Here is a 21,671-nt window from a genome sequence, read left to right on the forward strand (position 1 = left end):
TAAGGTTGCTGGTTTGTTTTTTGTTTTTTTGGTCCGCTTGTTTTAATTACATTGTGATGCAGTGCAGTTTCTAAAAATATTTCTTACTGTAGACAACTTCACAGTTTGACGGTGTGTTTATGCCCTCAAACATAAAGGACAAGATCACCTTGAAACACTAAAACTATTATGTTTAGGCATGATGTAATACATGTAATAGAAGGTTGTCTCTTCATCCTAACTATGTGAGTAAGCATGGTACATCAGATTAAGAATATTCTTCTTAAAAAAGATATTGAGTTTGTAGCAGAATGGTAGTCCAGGGTATTGGGATGTTTGAACGTTTTGGTTTATTTGTTTGCTCTTAGGTGATGATGAGCAAAGTGACTGGTTCTATGAGGGAGAATGTGTCTCAGGGTTCACAGTCCCTAACCTCCTGCCCAAATGGGGAACTGATCGTCAGTCTGATATGGAACACATGGATTCCAACCTTGAAAAAATCTCAGATCCAACATTCCTTCTGCCCTCTCGGCCTGCTACTAGAGGTAAGGGTATTTTAGGGATTGTTGCAAACATTAATAGCTCCAGACATTAATAGATGTGTGAATTTTGATGAATCTACATGGGTGAGTTCATCATAGTAGGTTTTATATAACTTTGCTGAGTGTAACACTACCATTCATCTAACATATATGAGTTGAGAGATGAATGATTAGAGGGAAAAACAAAAGTAATACCCTGTTTCCCTGTAAATAAGACATACCCATAAAATAAGCCGTAGCAGGATTTCTAAGCATTTGCGCAATATAAGCCATACCCGAAAATAAGACATAGTGATAGGCATGGCACGGAACGGAACGGGGAGGGAAGGGAGCAAAAATATTGGGGCTAATGATTCTTGGAGAGTTATGATGAAGTTCCAGAAGAAGACGACGTAACTATATTTGAATAAATATAGATTGTTGTACCATACTTACCGTATTTTCCGGCGTATAAGATGACTGGGTGTATAAGACGACCCCCAACTTTTCCAGTTAAAAGTTAGAGTTTGACATATATTTGCCATATAAGACTACCCCTCTTCCAACGCATGTTAAGGCTAAGAGATGCCTCAGAGAGGGGTGTCTTTTCCCCCTCAGCACACTCGGGTTGTATCCACACTGGAGAAATAATGAATGAATGAATGAATGAATGAGATTTTATTTATATACCGCCATTCCTTCGATCACGGCGGTTTACAGAATAATAAAAATACAAAATTACACAATCAGAGTCCCCTCCATATTAAAACAATACAATACAAAATTATAAAATCCATCATTCAATCCTAATAATTAAAAACCAGTAAAAACACAGTGGAAGCAGTTCCAACCATTACAATACACACAATACACAAGGTGAAGGATGGCATTAGGACACGTGGGGGAAAGCTTGGCGAAAGAGGTAAGTCTTGAGGTTTTTCCTAAAAGACTCCAGGGAGAGGGCCGAGCAGAGCTTGTCAGGGAGAGAGTTCCAAGTCTGCGGGGCCGAAGCAGAGAAAGCCCTATGCGCAGACACCGCATATCTCACATTGGGAACTCTCAAAAGTTGTCTCCCACCTGACCTGAGAGTGCGGGGCGGATTATATGGGGAGAGGCGGTCCTCCAAGTACTCTGGGCCCAAGCCATTTAGGGCTTTATAGGTAAAAACCAACACCTTGTATTGCGCCCGGAAGCGAATTGGCAGCCAATGCAGATCTTTCAATATAGGTGTTATGTGGCTGGCCCTGGAGCTACCAGTGACCAGCCTTGCTGCCATATTCTGAACCAACTGTAGCTTCCGAGTTTGGTACAAGGGTTGCCCCATGTAGAGCGCATTACAGAAATTGAGTCGAGAGGTTACCAGTGCATGTACCACTGTTTCAAGGTCCCCCCGGCCCAGGTAGGGTCGCAACTGGCATATCAGCCGAAGCTGATAACAGGCACCTCTGACGGTCGTATCCACCTGAGGAGTCAGGTGAAGCGACGAGTCCAGAAGCACCCCCAGACTGCGAACTGTGTCCTTCACGGGAAGCGTGACCCCATTCAGGACAGGTGGACAAATTTCCTTTCTGGGACTGGGGGAGCCTATCACAAGTACTTCCGTTTTCTCTGGATTCAGGCTGAGTCTGTTTTCCCTCATCCAGCCCATTACCGACTCCAGACAGGCATTGAGCGGAGAGATGCCCTCCCTAGTCACTGCATCAGTCGAAGACACAGAGAAGACTATTTGGGTGTCATCAGCGTACTGATAACACCGCGCCCCGTGTCTCTGGATGATCTCTCCCAGCAGCTTCATGTAAATGTTGAATAGCATAGGGGACAAAATCGCTCCCTGAGGGACCTCAGATGTAAGGGCCCTCTTATCGGAGCGACAGTCCCCCAGCTCCACCATCTGGAATCTACCTGAGAGGTAGGAACGGAACCACTGCAGGGCAGTGCCCCCGATGCCCAACTCCCCCAGGCGATCCAGAAGGATACCATGGTCGATGGTATCGAAGGCCGCAGAGATGTCCAAGAGCACTAACAGGGACACGCAAATAATAATGAGGATTTTGCACTAGAAAGGGAGGAAAGGGAGGCTGCCTCCACACTGGATAAATAACCCGGTTTGGCACCGCTTTAACTCTTTTTTGGCTCAAGGCTATGGAATTCTGGGAGTTGGAGTTTGTTGTGGGCCCAGAGCAGACCCCACAACAAACTCCAACTACCAGAATTCCATAGCCTTGAGCCAGGGCAGTTAAAGCGGTACCAAACTGGGTTATTTCTCCAGTGTGGATGCAGCCTCCCTTTCCTCCCTTTCTAGTGCAAAATCCTCATTATTTTGTGCCATTGAGGTGGGTCCTTGCAGCACCACAAAACCCACTCTGGGGTTTAAAAATAAAAGATCCACCCTTTCCCCCTCCTTTCCCCTCTTTCCCTATCTCTTGGCTTTCCTTCTAGATGAGTGAGTGAGAGAGAAGGGCCAGAGGAGGATGCTTAAAAAAAAAAGCCTGGCCTCTTTTTTTTTACCCCCCTTCCAGGATTTGGCAGGGTAAAAAAAGAGGCTCCCCTCCAGCCCCAGCCCTGCGCGTCCCATTTGGAGAGGCTTTGGCTCCACTTTCCCCATTGCTTTGCATTGCTTTGCCTTTGCTTTTCTTGCAAAATGGTGCAGCTGCGAGCTTTGCATTGCTCTGCTGCTGCTGTGAAGCCGAGGAGCATGAAATGGAGGATGGGATCCAGGGGGAGAAAGAGGAGGAGGAGGAGGAGGAGGAGGAGAACTGTGGCTGCATCCACACTGGAGAAATAACGAGGTTTGGCAACACGTTAACTTTAGGTCTGGCTCTTTGCTATGGAATTCTGGGAGTTGGAGTTTGTTGTGGGGTCCAGAGCGGAGCTCTGCGGCTGTTTTTGAGCTCCCCCCACCATATGCAGTGACCAGTCTAGCTTGGAAGTTTCTGCATCCGGCGTATAAGACGCCCCACAACATTTCAGAAGATTTTCCAGGGTTAGAAATTTGTCTTATACACCAGAAAATATGGTAATAAAAATAAGACATCCCCTGAAAATAAGCCATAGTGTGTCTTCTTGAGGAAAAATAAATATAAGACAGTGTCTTATTTTTGGGAAACAGGGTAATTACTTTAAATTAACAATAGGTAAAATAGTTGGGAAGTTATTTTTGTATTTCACTGTTTGTTGTGTCTTGGTTTTATGTGTACTATGTGTGTATTATGTTTTATTATGTATTGTTATGTATAGTATGTTTGGTATATTATTTATTATGTTTTGATAAAAATACATTTTAAAAAACATGCAATATATATTTCAGCATCCTCTTTTCAGAAAAGAGTGCTGTATCCCGTATGCTACCTTGTTTTGTAGCTGCCCATAATCTTTAGCCATTTTGATATAGACAAATATAATTCATTTCTTGTACTGTAAGCATGCTAGAGGGTTTAACAACCTCCCTGAGCTCCACAAAATTTCAGAAGTAAATCTGGTAATCAGAATATAGCCTAGGTTATTGTTCTGCATTCTAGCTGACTGTATTTCATGGTTTTGGCTAAGCTTTGGTCTTCAGTATCCTATTCTTTCTTTCCAGGATTTCATACTCGTTTGAACCGCCTACCCAGTGTTGCTACTCGTTGCCTCAGGAAGGGTCGTAGAAGGCTGGTTAGCAAGGTATTGCTTTTCAAAGATTGGGAATTTGTTGTTTGATGATTGGTTTATAACTTCAAGAAAAACCTGCTCCTAAATGAGGACCACTTTAACTTGTGTACTCGTAAAAGGTCTTTGATCTATTTGTAAGTAGACATGGTAAAGCTATTTTTAAAGCAACAAGGTTCAGTTAGAATCCATAGAATCCTAGAGTTGGAAGAGACCACAAGGGCCATCCAGTCCAACTGCGCCATGCAGTTGAAATGGTAATAAAATCATGCTGACTATGAGAGTTTGTCTGAATATCAAAATGCATGAGAAAGGGGGGGGGGGGGGGAATTCCAATGCTTTTGGTACAGTGGAGGAAACAGGGACATCCAAAAGTGAATAAAGAAGGTACATTTCATGTTATTTTACTGAAGTGTGAATTTTTTAAATATCGCAAATAGTTTAATTCTGTTTTAATGCTCTCTTTTTATATGTTTATATTTGTATTGTTCTTTTGGGGGGTGGGGGGTTGGAAGCTGGATATAAATTGAGTCTCAAGTGAGAAACAGGATATGAATAAATACAATAAATTAATTAATAAATTAATTGATTAATATCTGGGATGGAGGAAATAAGCGTTTGTCAAACCGACAAAATCCCATTGTGGGAGAAAGGCGGGATATAAATCCTAGAAATCAATCAATAAATAAAACCTATTGAATCGTCAATGTAGTAATACATTTGTTGTTGTGTTGTGTGGTTGTTAGCTGCAGGGCTTTTGGTTTTTGAGTTACACATCATAAGTGTTTCTTGTCACTCTTTTCTGGCGCTCTCTCTGCTAAAGCTGGTGTCCTGCAATCCTGGCTTTCCAAGTCTTAGGCAGGAAAGGGATGAAGATATTTGGTAGGAAACCAGACTATCTATCCCTTTTGCTCATAGGGACTTTCTGAAGGAAAAGAGATCCCAGGTCCTGTGTGAGTTGGCAGCTCTATATATTTTGAGTCAGTGAGCCACAAGCTTTCATTGTCCCTGAAAGTATCTTGATGTTTTGCAGTGGGATAACAACTTCCACCTGGAGAAAAGATATCTATCTGTTGGAAGTTTCATTGATAGTTTATACCCCTCCAATTTGGAAGCCAGTTGTATAGAAAGTGCTTTACTTTGTTTTTTCTTCTTCTTGGTTTTTGTGTTTGATAGCTTCTGTGTACCTATTCTCTCTACTTAACTGGGTAAGTTAAAGAGTTATGAAATACAGCTTCTGTTATGGCGAAGACTGTCTTGGGCACAGACCGTCAAGCCACTGGTAAGAGCCTAGGGCTGTAAGCTTTTTGGAGGTGCCTCTAATGAACCAAAATGAGAAGAATAATATTTACTTGTTTAATTCATCTTCATCACCTTAAAGGGATCTATGTCATTTGCAGTGGAGGTCACTGCTCCCCCACCCCCATCCTCTTCTAAATTGTAATAATAAATAATGAGTTTCATTCAAAGCTCCCCGCCAGCGAGCTGCTAATTACCCAAAGTACGGCATGTAATTTACACAGTAATAAACCGTAAATTTAAATATTATGGCGATTTAAGTTAATAATTTCTCTGCTGTAACAAATAGCCCATCTCTCATCCATGCCATTGCTTTCCTGCAGATCTTGCATGTGATGGTATTCAGGTTTCCTGAGCACAAGACCAGCAATGTTGTTGTTGAACAGATTCCAATCCTGGTCTTGGGGGAGTTTGTTCTGTGTGGCAAATAGCCTTATGCACAGAGCTCAACATGTCTGTGCAGCAGTAACACTACAATGCAATATTCTGAATTGATAGAAGTGGTTTTATTTTCTAATGATGTCACTATTCTTCCAGAAGTATTTTTTGTTGTTGTTTATTCATGTGAAAGACCTATGTTTTCGGAAATTGCCCAAATTAGCATAGTTATACCAGAAGTACTTGAAATGCTTGTTTACTAGTTTTCTTCTAAAAGTGGAGGCGATTATGAATAAATGACTATCTTTCTTACACCTGCAGTTGGGGAGAGTAAAATTAACACTACCTCACTTGCTGTTAAATGAAAGGATTGTAAGTGGAGGAATTCTGACATATTTTCCAACAAGGCATTTGGTTCTGAACGTATGTTAGCTCTGAGTGGATAGGAGTCAAGTTATTTGTTGCTTTGAGCAAAAACTTTTAAAGAGCAAAGTGGGGTCTTAAATGTTCATGTCTTGCTTAAATGGATGAAAGAGAAAGAAATATAAGTACAGTCGGCCCTTCTTATACACAGATTTCCTATACACAGATTCAAACATCCACGGATTGAAAATGTTAAAAAATATATATAAATTTCAAATATCAAACCTTGATTTTCCCTTTTTTGTAAGGGACACCATTTTGCTATGTCATTATATTTAATGGGACTTGAGCATACACCAATTTTGTTATCCACGACGGATCTTGGAACCAAACCCCAGCGTATAGCAAGGGTCCACTGTAAATCAAACAAACATGAAATGTGTTCCTACTCATACACTATCCTGCCTTGGATGCTAAAGGCTAGACAACAAGACCAAAGTTCTTGGTTACAAATCTAAATAAATCACAAAGACATGTCTAGATAGGCAAGGGTAGTAAGAGGTATGATTAAAATGAATAAATTGAGATTTAGGGTGGAATATAATAAAGCATATGATTTTTAGACTATCCAAAGCATTTCAGTTGTATTTCACTGTAACAGAATAACTAGATTTCATGTAAGCTTGGAACAAAAGGAGAACAGCTGGATCTACCCCTCCCCCCGAGAACTGCTTAACAGGTAACATTGAATTTGGTATAATTTTGATCAGCTTAGATTGGAACCCTCCCTTCTTCTCAATAGTGAGCAATGATTGTCTTTTCTCTTTTGGCATAGGAAATTAAAGGATGTGAACATCCATAGAAGTAGTAAGTTAGACATACCTGCAGAGATAATATAGCTTTTTAGCAAAATCTCCATAAAGCAAGAGGAAATAAAAACCTTACTTTTGGATAATTTGCATTAACAGTGCAATCCTATATATCTCAGCTCAGAAGTAAGCCCCGTAGAATGGTGGTATTTACTCTTAGGTATGAATATGTAGCATTGCAAGCTAAGGCTTCTGATGTTCATGTAAAGGTTTTTGTCAGGGACTGCCTATTATGTTATAATTTAAATAAATAAGTAAATAATGTTAAATGTGTATTGAGTTTGGGCCTTGTTGATCATACTGGAACTGATAAACAGGTTAGAGAACGCCATCATAGGAACCAAAAAGAGAAGAAGTGAAAGCTCTCTAGGGAACATGAATGTATATTCTGTTTTCTTATAGTCAACATGATGCTTAACTTCTTACAGGGCTGTTGTAGTCACATTTTCTTACTAATTGATCTGAAGTTAATATTTTGGCAGTATGTAAACATCAACTTCACAAACATTGTACTGGCTGGTTCTGAAGGGGATGTACAGTGTCTGATGATTAGACTACTGTACTTGTAATAGTGGAACACTTCTTTGTCTAAATTTGGGTTGGCCCTAGTCATATTTCAAGTGGAGAATAGAAGGTTCAGTTTAAAAGATCCTGAGATGAGAGGCAAACTCTTGAACATCCTCATCAGATATATTTCAGTATCAGATCCTGACTGGATGTAGAAAGACTTCAGACCTTACATTATTCTGTGTGGATAATAATAATAATAATAATAATAATAATAATAATAGGATTTATTTATATGCCACCCAGTTACTGGGAATCCGGGCGGCTTACCGCAGAGGGGATAATAGACGGTTCCCTGCCCTCAGGCTTACAATCTAAAAGACACGACACAAAAGGAGAAGGGAATGGAGATCAGGTCCACCATTCTTCTCTCCCTCTGAGGTCTGGACCAAGGCAGATGGACTGGAGGGAAGGCTCGTCTTCTTCAGGCTAGCCCCGGTGGAGCTGGGCCTGCCTGGTCAACTCCCTCGTGGGCTGGAAGATGACAGTTATGGAGGGAGGAGTCTCTTCTTCCAGGCTAGCCCTGATGGAGCTGGGCCTGCCTGGTCAACTCCCTCATAGGCCATGATGTATGTCTTCTGCTCATACCCGTGATGCTTTTTTCTCTTAAAGTTAGCTTTCCACCCTGTCCTCCATTTATTTTCAGTTGGGACTATTCCAGATATAACCAAATGGATTTGGTACCAGACTCAGTATTCCCCCTGTTGTCACTTTGTGTTTCAGGAGACCATCATGAGTGCTATGGGCACTGAGAGGATTAGCCACATCATTGGTGATTCCTGCCAAAAAGAGTAAGCATATGTGTCTTACTGACAAAGGTCCACTATTCTTAGGAGTTGAAATCTCATGGTATAGAATGAGAGTAGCCCTTGCTTTTCTTATAGAACTATTGGTAGGGAATCTTTGCAGTTTATTAGAGCATCATTACCTCAAGAAGGGATAAGATGTTTTTCCTGCTGTATTTCCTGTCCTCTTCTAATGGTCCTGAAAATAGCTGCTCTCTACAATTTGAATTATCTCCCTTGTTCTTTCATAATGTGCATTTACCAAATGCATAAAAGTCTACCACTGATTAATAAAAGAAGTTCAGAACTAGGGGACTGCTATAGTTGCTCCATCATGACAATATCAGAAGTAGTAGCCAGATTTTTTTTAAAGGGGTGGGTTAATAAATGCTCTGTTTCTCAAATAACCGCTCAAATTGGATAGAAATTCTTCACCATGAATGTTGGTGGGTAGACCAAATGATTTCTTAATATGGTGGCATCCTGTTAGCTTTTAAAGACTATGTAGTGTGATTTGTTGAATTAATTTTCCCTTAGTCATTAATTCCCCTAGTCTCAAACCTGTCTTTAGCACACTTGTGTTACAAGGAAGTCTAATCTTTTTTCTTCTCCTTGCACCTACTTTTCCTTGTTTTGTTTGTTTTTTCCAACTCTTGTCTCATGCTTCCTCCAATTTCTTGTCTTCTACCATCTTTCTAGTTTCTGGTTGCCATCAATGGGAATGAGAGATCGCAACCAGGTAAGCGGGATCTACTTTGCTGTCTTTATATATTTTCACTGGACCTCTGTCCCTCTAAAAAGAACAGAACCTTGGCTTTCAGTTTCTGCCACATTGCAGCCTGTGTACAAGAAGTAAGGTAGCTCCAGGAGACCACATTAGTTCTGTCTGCCAAACAGCACCTCAGGATTTCAGCCGTGTTTTGCAGTTAAGCCCTTTAACTACTTTGCAATCTTACTTTCTCGTTACCGTATATACTTGACTATAAGTCGACCTCATGTATAAGTCGAGAGCATGTTTTACAGCCAAAATTATGGATTTTGATATGATCCGTGGATAAGTCGAGGATAAAATCTAAGGGCATGTAAACAAAGGATCTTTTTTAATTAATATTTTTAAGTGTTACAATACAAAATGTTACAGTTTCTTCATATCCAAATATGCTTTAACACTTTACTTATTTTATACTAAAAACATGCATCCCTTCCACGGAGCCATTCTCATCCATATAATCCAACCAAAACCAAAATTTTAATTCATCTCGTGAAGGTAATTTTCCATCTTCTTTTCCTAATACTTTTTCAATAATTTTTTTTCCATATTTCATCAAAATAATTTCTTTTCCATAATCCTTTTTTCACTTTCAATTTACATGTTAATCCAGACTTCTTTATACCAATCCTCCAGTTCCACATTTATTTTCGTTTTCCAACTTCTTGCTATGATTAATTTCGCTGCTGTAAGCAAATTTGTTACAAGACTTCTTTCTTCTTTTTTCCATTTTACATCATTATATAGTGATAGCGTAACAAAGGATCTAAAGGATGATGCAAAGGAAAACAATGCCAAAGAACTTACAAAATTCGAGCAGGCATAACTGTGCTCAAAATAAAGGCTAGCTGGATGCGAGAATAGAGGAGGGGCAGTGATTCCAGGACAGATTACAATTTTACCTTTCACAGGGGATGGTTCCTTTTTTAAAAATAAGAGTTAAAGTACAATACTTACAGTACCTATATTGACCCGTGGATAAGTCGACTCAGGTTTTTTGGATCAATTTTTTAACTAAAATTTCTAGACTTATACATGAGTATATACAGCCAAATGCTTAAATAAACAAAACTTTCTTCTTGAACAAATGTGTTGCCACATTTTATAGCTGCTGTAACTGTGGTATTCAGTCATGCATCTAAGATCTTGGACATGTTTTTAAGGCAAAGAGACCTGATATTCCTGGATTCTTGAGTGAGTGTGCTTCTGTGTGCCTGATTGTCTGTGTAAAGAGAAAGGGAGTCATGAGCATTTATATTTGAATACAGTACTGCAGTTGCACCCTCTACTAAGTTACACTAGTGAAAGAGGTTAATGAACCAACTCTTAGGCATGTAAAGTGGTTTAGTTAATAAACACTGATGTTGCCAGACAATGAAATGAGGCTTCTGTTTCTCTTTAAGTGGAAAAACACGTCACCTTTTAAAGTCAAAGACACTGTGGCTGTATTCCTCCTCATTAAGTGTCACTTTCTTGTTTCACTGACAGGGTTGGCACTTCAAATGCCATTTTGTTTCACAAATTGATTTTCCCCATACCTGGCCATAAAAATTCTGAAACTTGTCTTGTTTGACAGACTATTCAAATATTTCCTCTTATAAGTGGTGGGCATGAATGTCTAGTAAAATGAAAGAAACAGTTCCTTCTGTGGGTCCAGGGGAATCTTCTCTCTTCTAAATGCCTATAATATTATACTTTGAAACAAAAAACATGTTAATCCAGTTGAAAGGGAATTGTAATTTTGTAATTTTCATTCCTTTAAGTATTGAACATTTCAGGAGTAATTCTTCGTATTGTAGTCTTAGTTCTTTGTGTTTTATGGAAATGAATCTTTAGTGACTGGAGAAGTGGCCTACCACATTTTAGCAAGAGAAAATATGCTCTTTAAACAAAATCTTTATGATGTGTGTTACAGTACAGAGTTATTTCACCTATTTGAATTATATCAAAGTTGTGTTGAAAGTAAAGGGTGAAATATGACCATTGCATTGCTAGAAATTATGCATCTTGTCAATATCCTTTGCTAAGGATATTGAAGAGTGAACTGTTCTAAATATTCAGCAGGGTGCATGATACAACACTTCTGCAACTGAACCAATACAAATATATGAAGATATATATGTTTAAACACCACCTGCTGGGTAGAAATCTTCACCTACACAGGCAAAGTTCCACATCAGGGAAAAGCCTTAGGAGGCTAATTGTCTCACTGACATGTTAGATTAGCCCATGCACCAAGATTTTAATGTGCAGGAGTTTACAAGCATTTAATCTGTGTGGCCCAGTCCCAGAAGGATTCCGTCACATACCGTACTCAGTGTTTTAATAGCTCATAGCTTTTCTCAGATCTTAAAAGTGGTGATGAATTGTGTTTTAGAATAAAATCTAGTTGTAATAAAGTTTCTGCATATAAGAAGCTTAATTTTGTGGTGAAGTAAACATATAATATTGTGGTAACAAAATTTGGGGAAATATTGATCTGTTGAAAAAAGGGATGACTTCCATCTCATCCCTGTTAAGAGCAGGTTCTGTAATTTTGTTTTGCAAATGCTGTTTTTCTGTGATGCTAAAGTTCTATGCAAGTAGTTCTTAAGTGGCATATTTTGATGGTAAAGATTTTATGGCAAAGGTTGGCAGTGGCCATGATATATAAATAACACCGTATAAATGAGAATAGGTTTATTCTCTAGAGGTAATTTAATCGCTGGGAAAAGAGAGAACAGCGTTTACTCAAAGACGTGGTGAAGTGAGGTGTGTTCCTAGCAGAGTTTAGAAAAGTTAGTTTTTGGATTATAACTCTCAGAGTGGTATCTGGGAGATATAGTTCCAAAAGTTATTTTTCTAAGCTCTGGCTCCTAGTTGTGTTGACCTATCTGCTTAAGAGGACAGAACAATATGATCTGTTATCAGAGACTTCCTTGCTGTGAGTTGTGCTCTAAAAGAATCCATAGAATCATAGATTTGGAAGAGACCGCAAGGGCCATCCAGTCCAACCCCCTGCCATGCAGGAAATCTAAATCAAACATCCCTGACAAATGGCCATCCAGCCTCTGTTTAAAGACCTCTAAGGAAGAAGACTCCACTACACTCCGAGGCAGTTTGTTCCACTGTCGAACAGCCCTTACTGTCAGGAAGTTCTTCCTAATGTTGAGGTGGAATCTCTCTTCCTGTTGCTTGCATCCATTGCTCCGGGTCCTAGTCTCTGGAGCAGCAGAAAACAAGTTAGCTCCCTCCTCAATATTACATCCCTTCAAGTATTTAAACAGGGCTATCATATTACCGTTTAACTTTCTCTTCTTCATGCTAAACATCCCCAGATCCAGGTACTCTGAATAACTAGGTGAAGATAATTCAGTCATTTTTATTCAGATAATGTCACATGATATACTGTTAACCAAACTTGTCTTGCATTTCTAGTTCAATCCGTTGTCCCCCCTGTACTCCATGGATGTTGTTGCTGACGCTTCCCACCGAAGGTGCTCTCCAGCGCATTGCACAGCCAGGTAACTATTATGCTCTGCTTTTGTTGTGGGAAATGATATTAATATCTGCCAGGATAGGAGATATGTCTGTCAGAAAATAGGTAGCTCATACAGTTTTATTTAAAACATTTTTACTTGCCTTTCCCCAAGGCAGTTAATAACTGTAAACTTTAAAAAAATCAAGCAACTTAAGGTAAACAGCAACTCCAAAACAAAGAAGCAGCAGAGCAAAACAGAGTATTAAAACACACATTAGAATAAGAACATGTCTTTAAAAATAGATTTTAAAAACAATTTTAAAGACTTAAAAAAAGGTCTTTACTGTGCAGCGGAAGATATTAATGAGAAGAGTTTTGCTATATGTTTACTGTTTGGCATCTGTTTTGTGTCAATGTTTACTAGACACAAGGCATAAAAGTTATCTTGTAGGCAGTATTATTATTATTATTTTGCTGTGGAATGGCTACTCCCTGCTTGGAGTGTCCAAGAAGACATCATTCGTAATATATTTGTCCTGCTTAATTTTCCATAATCTCTGCACATTGGAAACTAGCAGCTGTTCCACAAACCTCTGCAGTTTTGTAGAAGTGGTGGCAGTTCTGTTTCTTTAACTTTGAATAACTGTGTGTGTATTTTCCTTCTTTCCTCTCCACATAGAGTTTGTTTCATCATCTCTAACTTCTTGTTGGTGGGTAGGGCAAAGCATATTTTCTTACACTAAGGTACTGATCTTTTTTCACTTGTAAATTTATGGATTGTCTTGTGGCCCAGAATAACTCCCCCCCCCCCCCATGACTCACAGTTATAGTTTTTTTAAAAAAAAACCTGTTCCTCAGTTGGAGAAGAAAATGTTGGAATGTGCTGAGTGTGCAGCCTGTGTAGATTTACACAGAAGCTTCTTGCCTGAAGAACCACCAAGCAGACTGTCACTGAGCTGTGTGACTGATCTGGAATCTCCTCCTTCCCTCCAGATGCTGAGAAAGCACACTGAAACAAGTGTCTCTTCAAAGAGGCTCTTTAATCTATATACAGTTGCTATATACAGAAACCAAAATCCAAAGCTACACATCCACCACTGACAGCCAACAAACCCACACTGTACAATGAGTCTTGGGCTTTATATACACTTTTACCATGCGGCCACTAACCTCAGCCTCTTCCTACTGTGTCACCTTAATTATTGTCCTTCAACCAAGATGACCACTTCACTTCACGCTTTCCGGCACATGATGACTTTGCTGATACATCACATGTCCTGTACCAACTGCAACCAATTCCTTGGTTATCAGGCTGCAAGTGACTCATAGTTACCTTTGTCACTTTCTCCACATCTGGACATTTTATGTCAGGCTTTATTCTCTAACAGAAAATAGTTGGGCTTTCTTCCTTTGCATTGCAAGCACCTGAGTAACTTCTACCCTTTGACATTTTCCCAGCACAGGTAACCTGAATAGTGTAGTTATTTTAGTTTTTAAAGCACTCACTCATCATTAGAACAAATGTTTTCTCCCAGGTTCTCACTATGTACACTACAGATTCAGTATTCACAATCTGTTAATATCTTGAGTATTAGATTTGGTTATGCAGTGCACCCTCAGTATCCACAGGGGATTTGTTCCGCCCCCCACGGATATCTAAAACCGCGGATGCTCAAGTCCCATTGTCTTCAGTTGTGGTGCAGCCATGCAGTTACTCCACCATTAGCAACAATGGGACTTCACCTCATGCATCCTCCCTTCCTTCCTCCTTGCTTTCACCTGAGGCAGTGGACTTCTGCTGCCACCTTTCTTCTTCCTCCTTTTCCTCCCGCTTCTTCCTTCTCCTGCTGTCTCCTTCACCCTCTTCCTCTTCCTCATCTTCCTCCTCCGTGGCTTCCTCCTTCTGCCTCTTTCTTCCTCCTTCTGCACCCTCTTCCTCCTGCTCCCTCCTCCTCCTCCTCCTCCTGCCTCCTCCCGTCTCTTCCTCCTCCGTGACTTCCTCCTTCTCCTCCCACCTCTTCCTTCCTCCTCCTCCGCAGTTCCTTCCTCCTCCTCCCGCCTCTTCCTTTCTTCCTCCTCCTCCTTCTCCTCCGCAGTGAGGGCTTGCCATCCATGGATACTTAAATGCATGAGTAGTAAGTCCGCAGATATGGAGGGCCCATTGTAGTAGTCAGAATAGTTTTGGGGTTACATATAGTGTACAATAAAGCCAGAAATGTGATTTCTACTTTATATGTTTTACTGTAACTTTGTAGAGCAACCAGTGACATATTTGATTTATAAGGGCTGTAGTTATTGAAAACTTATTTGAATTAAAACTTATTTTATCTCAACTTGAATCTTTTAACTGAAGACTCAGGTTCTTACAAGAAAGAGGGATGGGAGTATAGAAAGCCTTGGTATTTTTACCTTCATGGTGGTAAATGAGGTCCAATGACTTTGGGTAGTAGAAGTCTGAGTATGTATGTATATATTAAATATACTTATGCCCCCCCCCAATATCTAAAGATCTCAGCCTGTTGTGCAATAAAATCAATTTTAAAAATGTAAACAAAAAAAAAATTCTAAAGATAGATACATAAGCTAGTTAACAAATGAAAACAAGATGAAGCAGTTAAAACCATGTATGTGTACAAATGATAAAATCATTAGATCCCAAAGAATAAGGGTGGGTTGTTTTGCACATCACAAGTGGAAATGTAACTCAGGGAATAACTATACAGGAATGTTGAAGAAGACTTGAGGTGTAAGAATGGCTCTGTATGTTATTAAATGTAGATCTGAGGATTGCTGTCTGACAAAAATTAGAAAATGCAAAATTTCAAAATAGCCTGTTCAGATATTTTGCTGTGTGAACCAATGATTTTAATTCAACAGAACAGGATACTGTGCCTCAATGAGAGATGTGTGAGATCGCAAAGGGGTTTTCCTCTTAGGCCCAAGACACATGGGCAAAAAGAGCAGCTTTTAGCTGCTTCAGGGGTGTAGTGTGCAGACGATGCATGCCCCCAGATTGGCCAGAAGCTGCTCTGGGGTCACCAGAAAAAGGAGTTCAGAAAAAGTACTCCTTGCCGGCGGCCCATTTGGGACCACAGCAGTGGCCTGCTTTAAGAGCGGACTGTGCGGTTGCCATGATCACCAAGCAATCGCGGGTAGAGCAGCCTCTGGTCACTCTGTGATGCCTGTCTACCTGACCCCAGAATCATTTTTACTCTTAGGCCTAAATCTAGTTGTGAGGCCCATAAATTGCACCAACCGAATCAGTAGAAATGTGATAAATTCTATGAATCTGTTTGAGTTGGGACTTGTGATTTATAGCAGGGGAATCATGCTGTCCTCCCAATGTTGTTGGATTGCAGCTTGGAGGATTCCTTACCATTGACTAGTCTGGCTAGGACTTCTGGAAGTTTCACTCACAACATCTTTAGGACTGGATAATTCTACAGTTTTGGGAGAATGCCATGACTGGAGATGAGATATTCAGAGAATATCTGAAGGATAAAGATTGTTTTAACTGAATTAAGTGGTCACTTTGCTTTCCTGTTCAGAATATAATTGCCATAATTGTAGTTGAAAGGGTAATTTTCTTTCAAATTATACTAGTCAGTAACACTGAACTGGAAGAAAGTTGTCTTCTGGTCTAACTTATGGCATGGCTCATATCCTTTGAACAGTCAGTTCTTTGAATACTAGGTTTATATTTGTTCCTGTCTTCTGACATATACTCTTGCCCTGCAATGTATTGTTCAAGGTGAATTGTATGTGAAGAAACTTGCTTTATGACAGGGACTTAATTTGTGATGCATTCTTGGCTAAAAGAAGAGAATGAAGGCAAATAGTTAGGATCTAGATAGCCTTGTAATACATTTGTTTGCTGGTAGTGTCTCAGGCCTGTGCATGATAATTTCAAAACATTAGTAGATGGAAATATGTATTTTTCTAAGCTCTGTGTGGTTGACACATCTGTGTCTGAAGAGGCAAGTCAGTAATTTTGTGTGGGTCCCAATTTCTTTTAATTGCAAGTTAATTTTGAGGTAAACATTTATTGTAAAATCTATTGTGTCCCACGATTAGACCTTATGAACCCATGAATGGAACACGCTAGTAAGATCACCTTTTGTGAATGTAGGATTCTCAGACGGTGTTCTGCTTTAGGATGTACTAGGAGGAAAGATAAAATAGCCTTCAACAAATGTTGTACCCTGGACTGTAGTTGGGCAACCTTGGCATTTCAGTGGACATTTCATTTCTTTCCTATTCAAACTGACAGTTCTTGCAAGCCTTGTTTGTCTTGGAAAGCCATTTTTGGATGTGTTACTCAACTGAAAAGATTGTTATCAGGCAAATTCAGTTTTTTTAACCTGCTTTTCATATTTTCTTTATCTCCCTGGTGGTTTCTGGTACGTTCATTTTGGTAGCATAGTGACTGTCTTGTAACCCATTGCTTCATTTAAACAGAGCCGCAAGCCAGATTGCTGAATATGAAGCCATGGGTGTGCAAGGAGGGGCTCTTCAGTGTCAAGGAGAAGGCCCTGTGCAGAGACTTCCTTGGAAGATACAGTTAAAAGACTGTATAAATTGCAATATACCAAGACCCCCTTTCTTGCTTTTTGTCTCTGATGTGTTGAGACTTCTCTGAAAGTGTCAGAAGTAGCACTGGGAATTCCACACCCATCATTAGAAGGTGTGTGTGTGTGTGTACCTGGTGACTCTCTTATCATTAGTAGTATAATTTTATTTTGCAAAGCGAAGAGTGTTTTCTGCGCTCCCCCCCACCTTCCTCCCTGGGGATGGTTGGTGTATTAATTTGCTGTATTGCCTCCTGGCTGTTCCCAGGCTGTTTTTGATTCTTCATCATGGAATTTTAATGGCCTGCCGCCTCTCGGGAGGCATGTGAAGAAGAGCATCTTGGGGACTGCTTCCTTTCTTTTCACATGTCTGTAATTGCTGCTCTTTAAGAGCACAAAGCATTTACTAATCATGCCATGTCTGTCATGGCTTCTGTTTTGACAAGGCTTTCTCTTTAGAGGAAAGCATGAAGAACTTGGCAGTGAGAACTCAGAACCATTTTTCTACCTCCATATTGTGAATGGCATCTTACTTCCCTTTCATGGTCTCGTATATTGGCTGTTTTTCCTTGGGGTTGCCTGGGACATAGTTGATTAGCTGGCCATTTGAGGTAACAGTATTCTGTTTCTCAAAAATAGGCCAAGGTTTCCCAAAAAGAGCCATGTTTCTGTCAGGATTCTTACTTTGTCCTGGTCCATCTGTGTGGTAAGATTTGAGTTTAACATGAAATCTCTCAGATCCAAGGTATGTGAAGACAAATATGAATATTTGACCTGATCACTGGATGCAGTGCAGATGTGGATGAATCATAGTGTAGCATCAGCCAATGAAGCAATACCCATAGGCAGCTGCATATGTTAGCTCATGTCAATTCTATCCAGTCAGTTTTAAATCATGACTTTTTAATTTGTATAGGAACTCTTATGAATGTATTAATGATTTTATAGTGCTGTATTTTAACATGTTGTACCCTGCCCCAAGCTCTGAGGAGAGGCAGGAAAACAGAAGTAATAATGATAACAATGATGATGATGTTTTAAGGCAATAGGATCTTTTGCCAGTCCATATTGGTGTGTATTAGAAAGCGAAGACTAAAGGGTAGCACTAGCTAGAGTTTCCCCATAATAATAATAATAATAATAATAATAATAATAATAATAACAACAACAACCATCATCATCATCATCATCATCATCATCATCCACTGTCTGCACATAATATTCCTTTCTCTGATATGCTAATACCACAGAGTAAATGGTTCTGTTCTGGGAAAGCAGATGGAATAAATCACAAGGATATCTTTTGGTTGCAGTGTGGCATTTAGTATAATGGGAAGAGCAAACAAAGTCATAGAAAGCAAAATTAATAATAGAATAATAGCAAACAAAAAAATCAGAGGCTTCAGGTGAAAGTTGCCTATGGGTAGATGTGAATTAGTGTGACATTACTTCCATTGCATATTGTGTTAAGAAGTATGGCTGATAGTGGCTTCAGGTGAAAGGACATTAAAGAAGATAATTTGTATTCTTAGGGTTATGTTCTGAATAGTCCACTCTGGATGCCTGTCTTTTTAGTACACACATAGGCAAAGTTTTGAAATGGTTCTTTTAATACATAGATACTTTTCTGTACTTTGAAATGGTTTAATTCTTGCATGCAAAGATGCCGTGTTTGGTGGGGCTGATGAGCTACTTACTATTTGTAGTGATTTTTACCTGTGATGTGCAGATCAGACTTAGGTGCTCAGCTGGCTGGTGTCTTTTCAAAGAGGAGGAGGATCTCTGTTCTTACTAATAATTTTGACCCTTTTGAAGGCATCAAAAATAGCCCCAGGTGGTACCTCAAGGTTTGGAAAAAGCACCTTTAATGCAATCCATATTTGCAGAGGATACTGTAAATATAACAGAAACAACTGAGCTGAATTCAGCCTTAGTACCAATACCATAAATAGTAAGTGTTTTGTACTGAGCATTTCTTTTTACATGAAGATATCTGAACAATTCGTTTGGAAGACAACAGATTAACAATTGCTCTCCCTTCTGTAGTACTTTTCATTAGCACAATGCATGTACTTGCTTTCAGAATTGGGGTAAAGGAAGAACTTTCAATTGTATCAATAGTGTGTGGGCTTGCAGTGAGCGACTGATATCTCAGGTTCTTTGAAAACTCTCAGTTGCTTATGAAATTCCTAAGTTTGATATTACAATAACAAAGGAGTCTGTTTTTCAATTGAGGTCCCTCTCTGTTGTGAAGAGAGTGCTTTGTATGACTGCCACTCTGAAGGTCAATTGCAATTAAACATGAATTCTTAAAAGTGTCTCTTTAGTGCAGAGAGTTCCTTGACATCTTTCATTCCATCTTGTTTGCATCACATGCATTTGAAAGAAAGAAGGCTTAATTTCTTCACCAACCTTCTTTGCTGTATTGCTGACCCAAATACACTGATGTTCCAGCATAGTGTTGGGGAGGCAAGTAAATACATTCCGTTTACATTTTCTCCCTTTCAGTCAATATTCACATCTCTAGGACTTTTTAATGTCAAGGCTCAATAGTGCAATATAGCAATAGCAAGTACATTTCTGTACTACTTATTAGTGCACGTAAGTATTGTACTCCCTAAGCAGTTTACAGTGTATAAGGTAATTGTTCCCAGCAGGCTGGGTACTCATTTTAGTGACCTACGGAAGGATGCCAGGCTGAGTTGACACTTGAAGCCCAGGGAACGAACTCACAACCTTATGGCTGTGAATAGCTGCAGTACAGGTATTTAACCACTGTGCCACCAGGGCTCCCTAGTGGTACTAGTGGTACCTATAGGATTGCCTTCTCTCATACAATCTGTCCTGTACACTCCAACCAGTTAGGACTAGTCTGGCAACAGTTTCCTGAAGGAATTTTTCATTTGCTGCCCCCAGACTTCAGAAGGACCTTCTGGATGAGATATGGCAGTTGAAAAATTGGCTGCATTTAAAACAGCATTAAAGCCATATCTCTTCCAGCACAACTATCCAGTCAGTTTTAAATCATGACTTTTTAATCTGTATATGACTTCTTTATTGTTTATTGTTTAGTCACCCAGGATCAGGGCAAAACAATACAGTTGGACCTTGCTATCTGTGGGAGATCTGTTCTGCGCCCCCCCCCCCCCCCCCATGGATACCAACATATGCAGATGCTCAAGATTGCGTTGTCCCTAGTGGTGGTGCATGCACGTGGCCACGTCGTCATTAGGGACAGCCCATGTCCCATGGTGGTATGTGCATGTGGCTGCGCCACCATTGGGAACAGTGAGACTTAACAGCGGTGCAGCTGTGTACATGCACCATCACCGGGCAACTAGCGCTGTCACTAATGCTGGCGCAGCCACCTAAACACACCACCATTGGGAAAAATGCCGTCCATGGACACTTGAGATAGATATAGTTTTCTACACCACAGAAAAGAAGAACATTTCATGTTTCATCAAGCAATTGATTCAAAACTAGCACTATACACATGTAAAAGAAACAACTAAGTCAGGTAAACTTGCATAAGTACAGTGGACCCTTGTTATACGCTGGGGTTTGGTTCCAAGATCCCCCGTGTATAACAAAATCCGTGTATGCTCAAGTCCCATTAAATATAATGACATAGCAAAATGATGTCCCTTATAAAAAATGGAAAATCAAGGTAAATTTATACTTTTTTGGAACATTTTCAAACTGTGTATGCTGGAATCCGTGTATAAAAAATCTGTGTATAAGAAGGTCCGACTGTAAGCAAAAACATTTTGGATCTTCTAGAGGCCTCTTGGAAGCTTCTTCCAAATTCTATCCTCGGGTGGTTTTTTCTTTCGATAGCCTCAACTTATGATTTCCATTTTGGCGTGAAACTTACAAATTTATGCTTTTTCAACCTGCCAGGATAGCTGGTGAATCAAGCTAATTGACTTTCCTACTTTCTTTCAGTTTTTCAGTTATGCGCAGTAAGTGATTCAGGAAGCAGGTGTTTTCCTTGGCTATTATACAAAAGCACACAGAGCTACTGCAGGATCACCTAGTATTATCCCATTCTTTTCCAGATCATGCTTTATTGCACTGTTTAGTGCAGAAATGCTACTGCAATCCAGCATTGAAAGTCAGTGGTACTCCAGCCCTCTTTTATCATTACCCCAATCCCAATGCTGCAAAAAACATTATTAACCCAAAGTTTAGGCTAACTAGTTTCCATTTGAACAAGTTTATAGGGTTGTGTGTGCACTGATAACTAGAACTATCCATGGGCTTAAAAAATGCCATTTAACTCATTGCTGTCATTTAGTCTAATTGAAGATATTCTAAAACTACCTCCCCCCCCCCCCCCAACATGGTTGTGTTGGTGGTGTCTGTGTAGTACATAAACTGCCCTGCTTCACTGATCTTTGGAGGATTTCTCGTGTGTGTTGGGGGGTGGGGAACTGAATTTAACCACAATTTTTTAAAAAGTTGT

At 39.8% G+C, this 21,671-nt stretch overlaps 1 protein-coding gene across 3 annotated transcripts in view; it reads left to right on the forward strand.

The window, feature by feature from the left end:
* GPATCH2L (G-patch domain containing 2 like) overlaps nt 1-21,671 on the forward strand; it is a 45,798-nt gene that overhangs the window by 17,466 nt on the left and 6,661 nt on the right. For 2 of the 3 annotated variants that reach the window (XM_089522255.1, XM_089522256.1), the window contains exons 4-8: nt 348-524; nt 4,081-4,160; nt 8,345-8,412; nt 9,106-9,145; nt 12,593-12,678. In XM_089522255.1, the coding sequence (XP_089378381.1) occupies nt 348-524; nt 4,081-4,160; nt 8,345-8,412; nt 9,106-9,145; nt 12,593-12,678 (451 nt within the window). The remainder of the gene's footprint in view (nt 1-347; nt 525-4,080; nt 4,161-8,344; nt 8,413-9,105; nt 9,146-12,592; nt 12,679-21,671) is intronic. The other variant, XM_089522257.1, reaches the window with a different exon arrangement.

Source organism: Sceloporus occidentalis, unplaced genomic scaffold (assembly GCF_023333645.1).
Source record: "Sceloporus occidentalis isolate IW3139 unplaced genomic scaffold, rSceOcc1.0.p SCAF_4, whole genome shotgun sequence".
In the NCBI taxonomy this organism is placed as follows: Eukaryota; Metazoa; Chordata; class Lepidosauria; order Squamata; family Phrynosomatidae; genus Sceloporus; species Sceloporus occidentalis.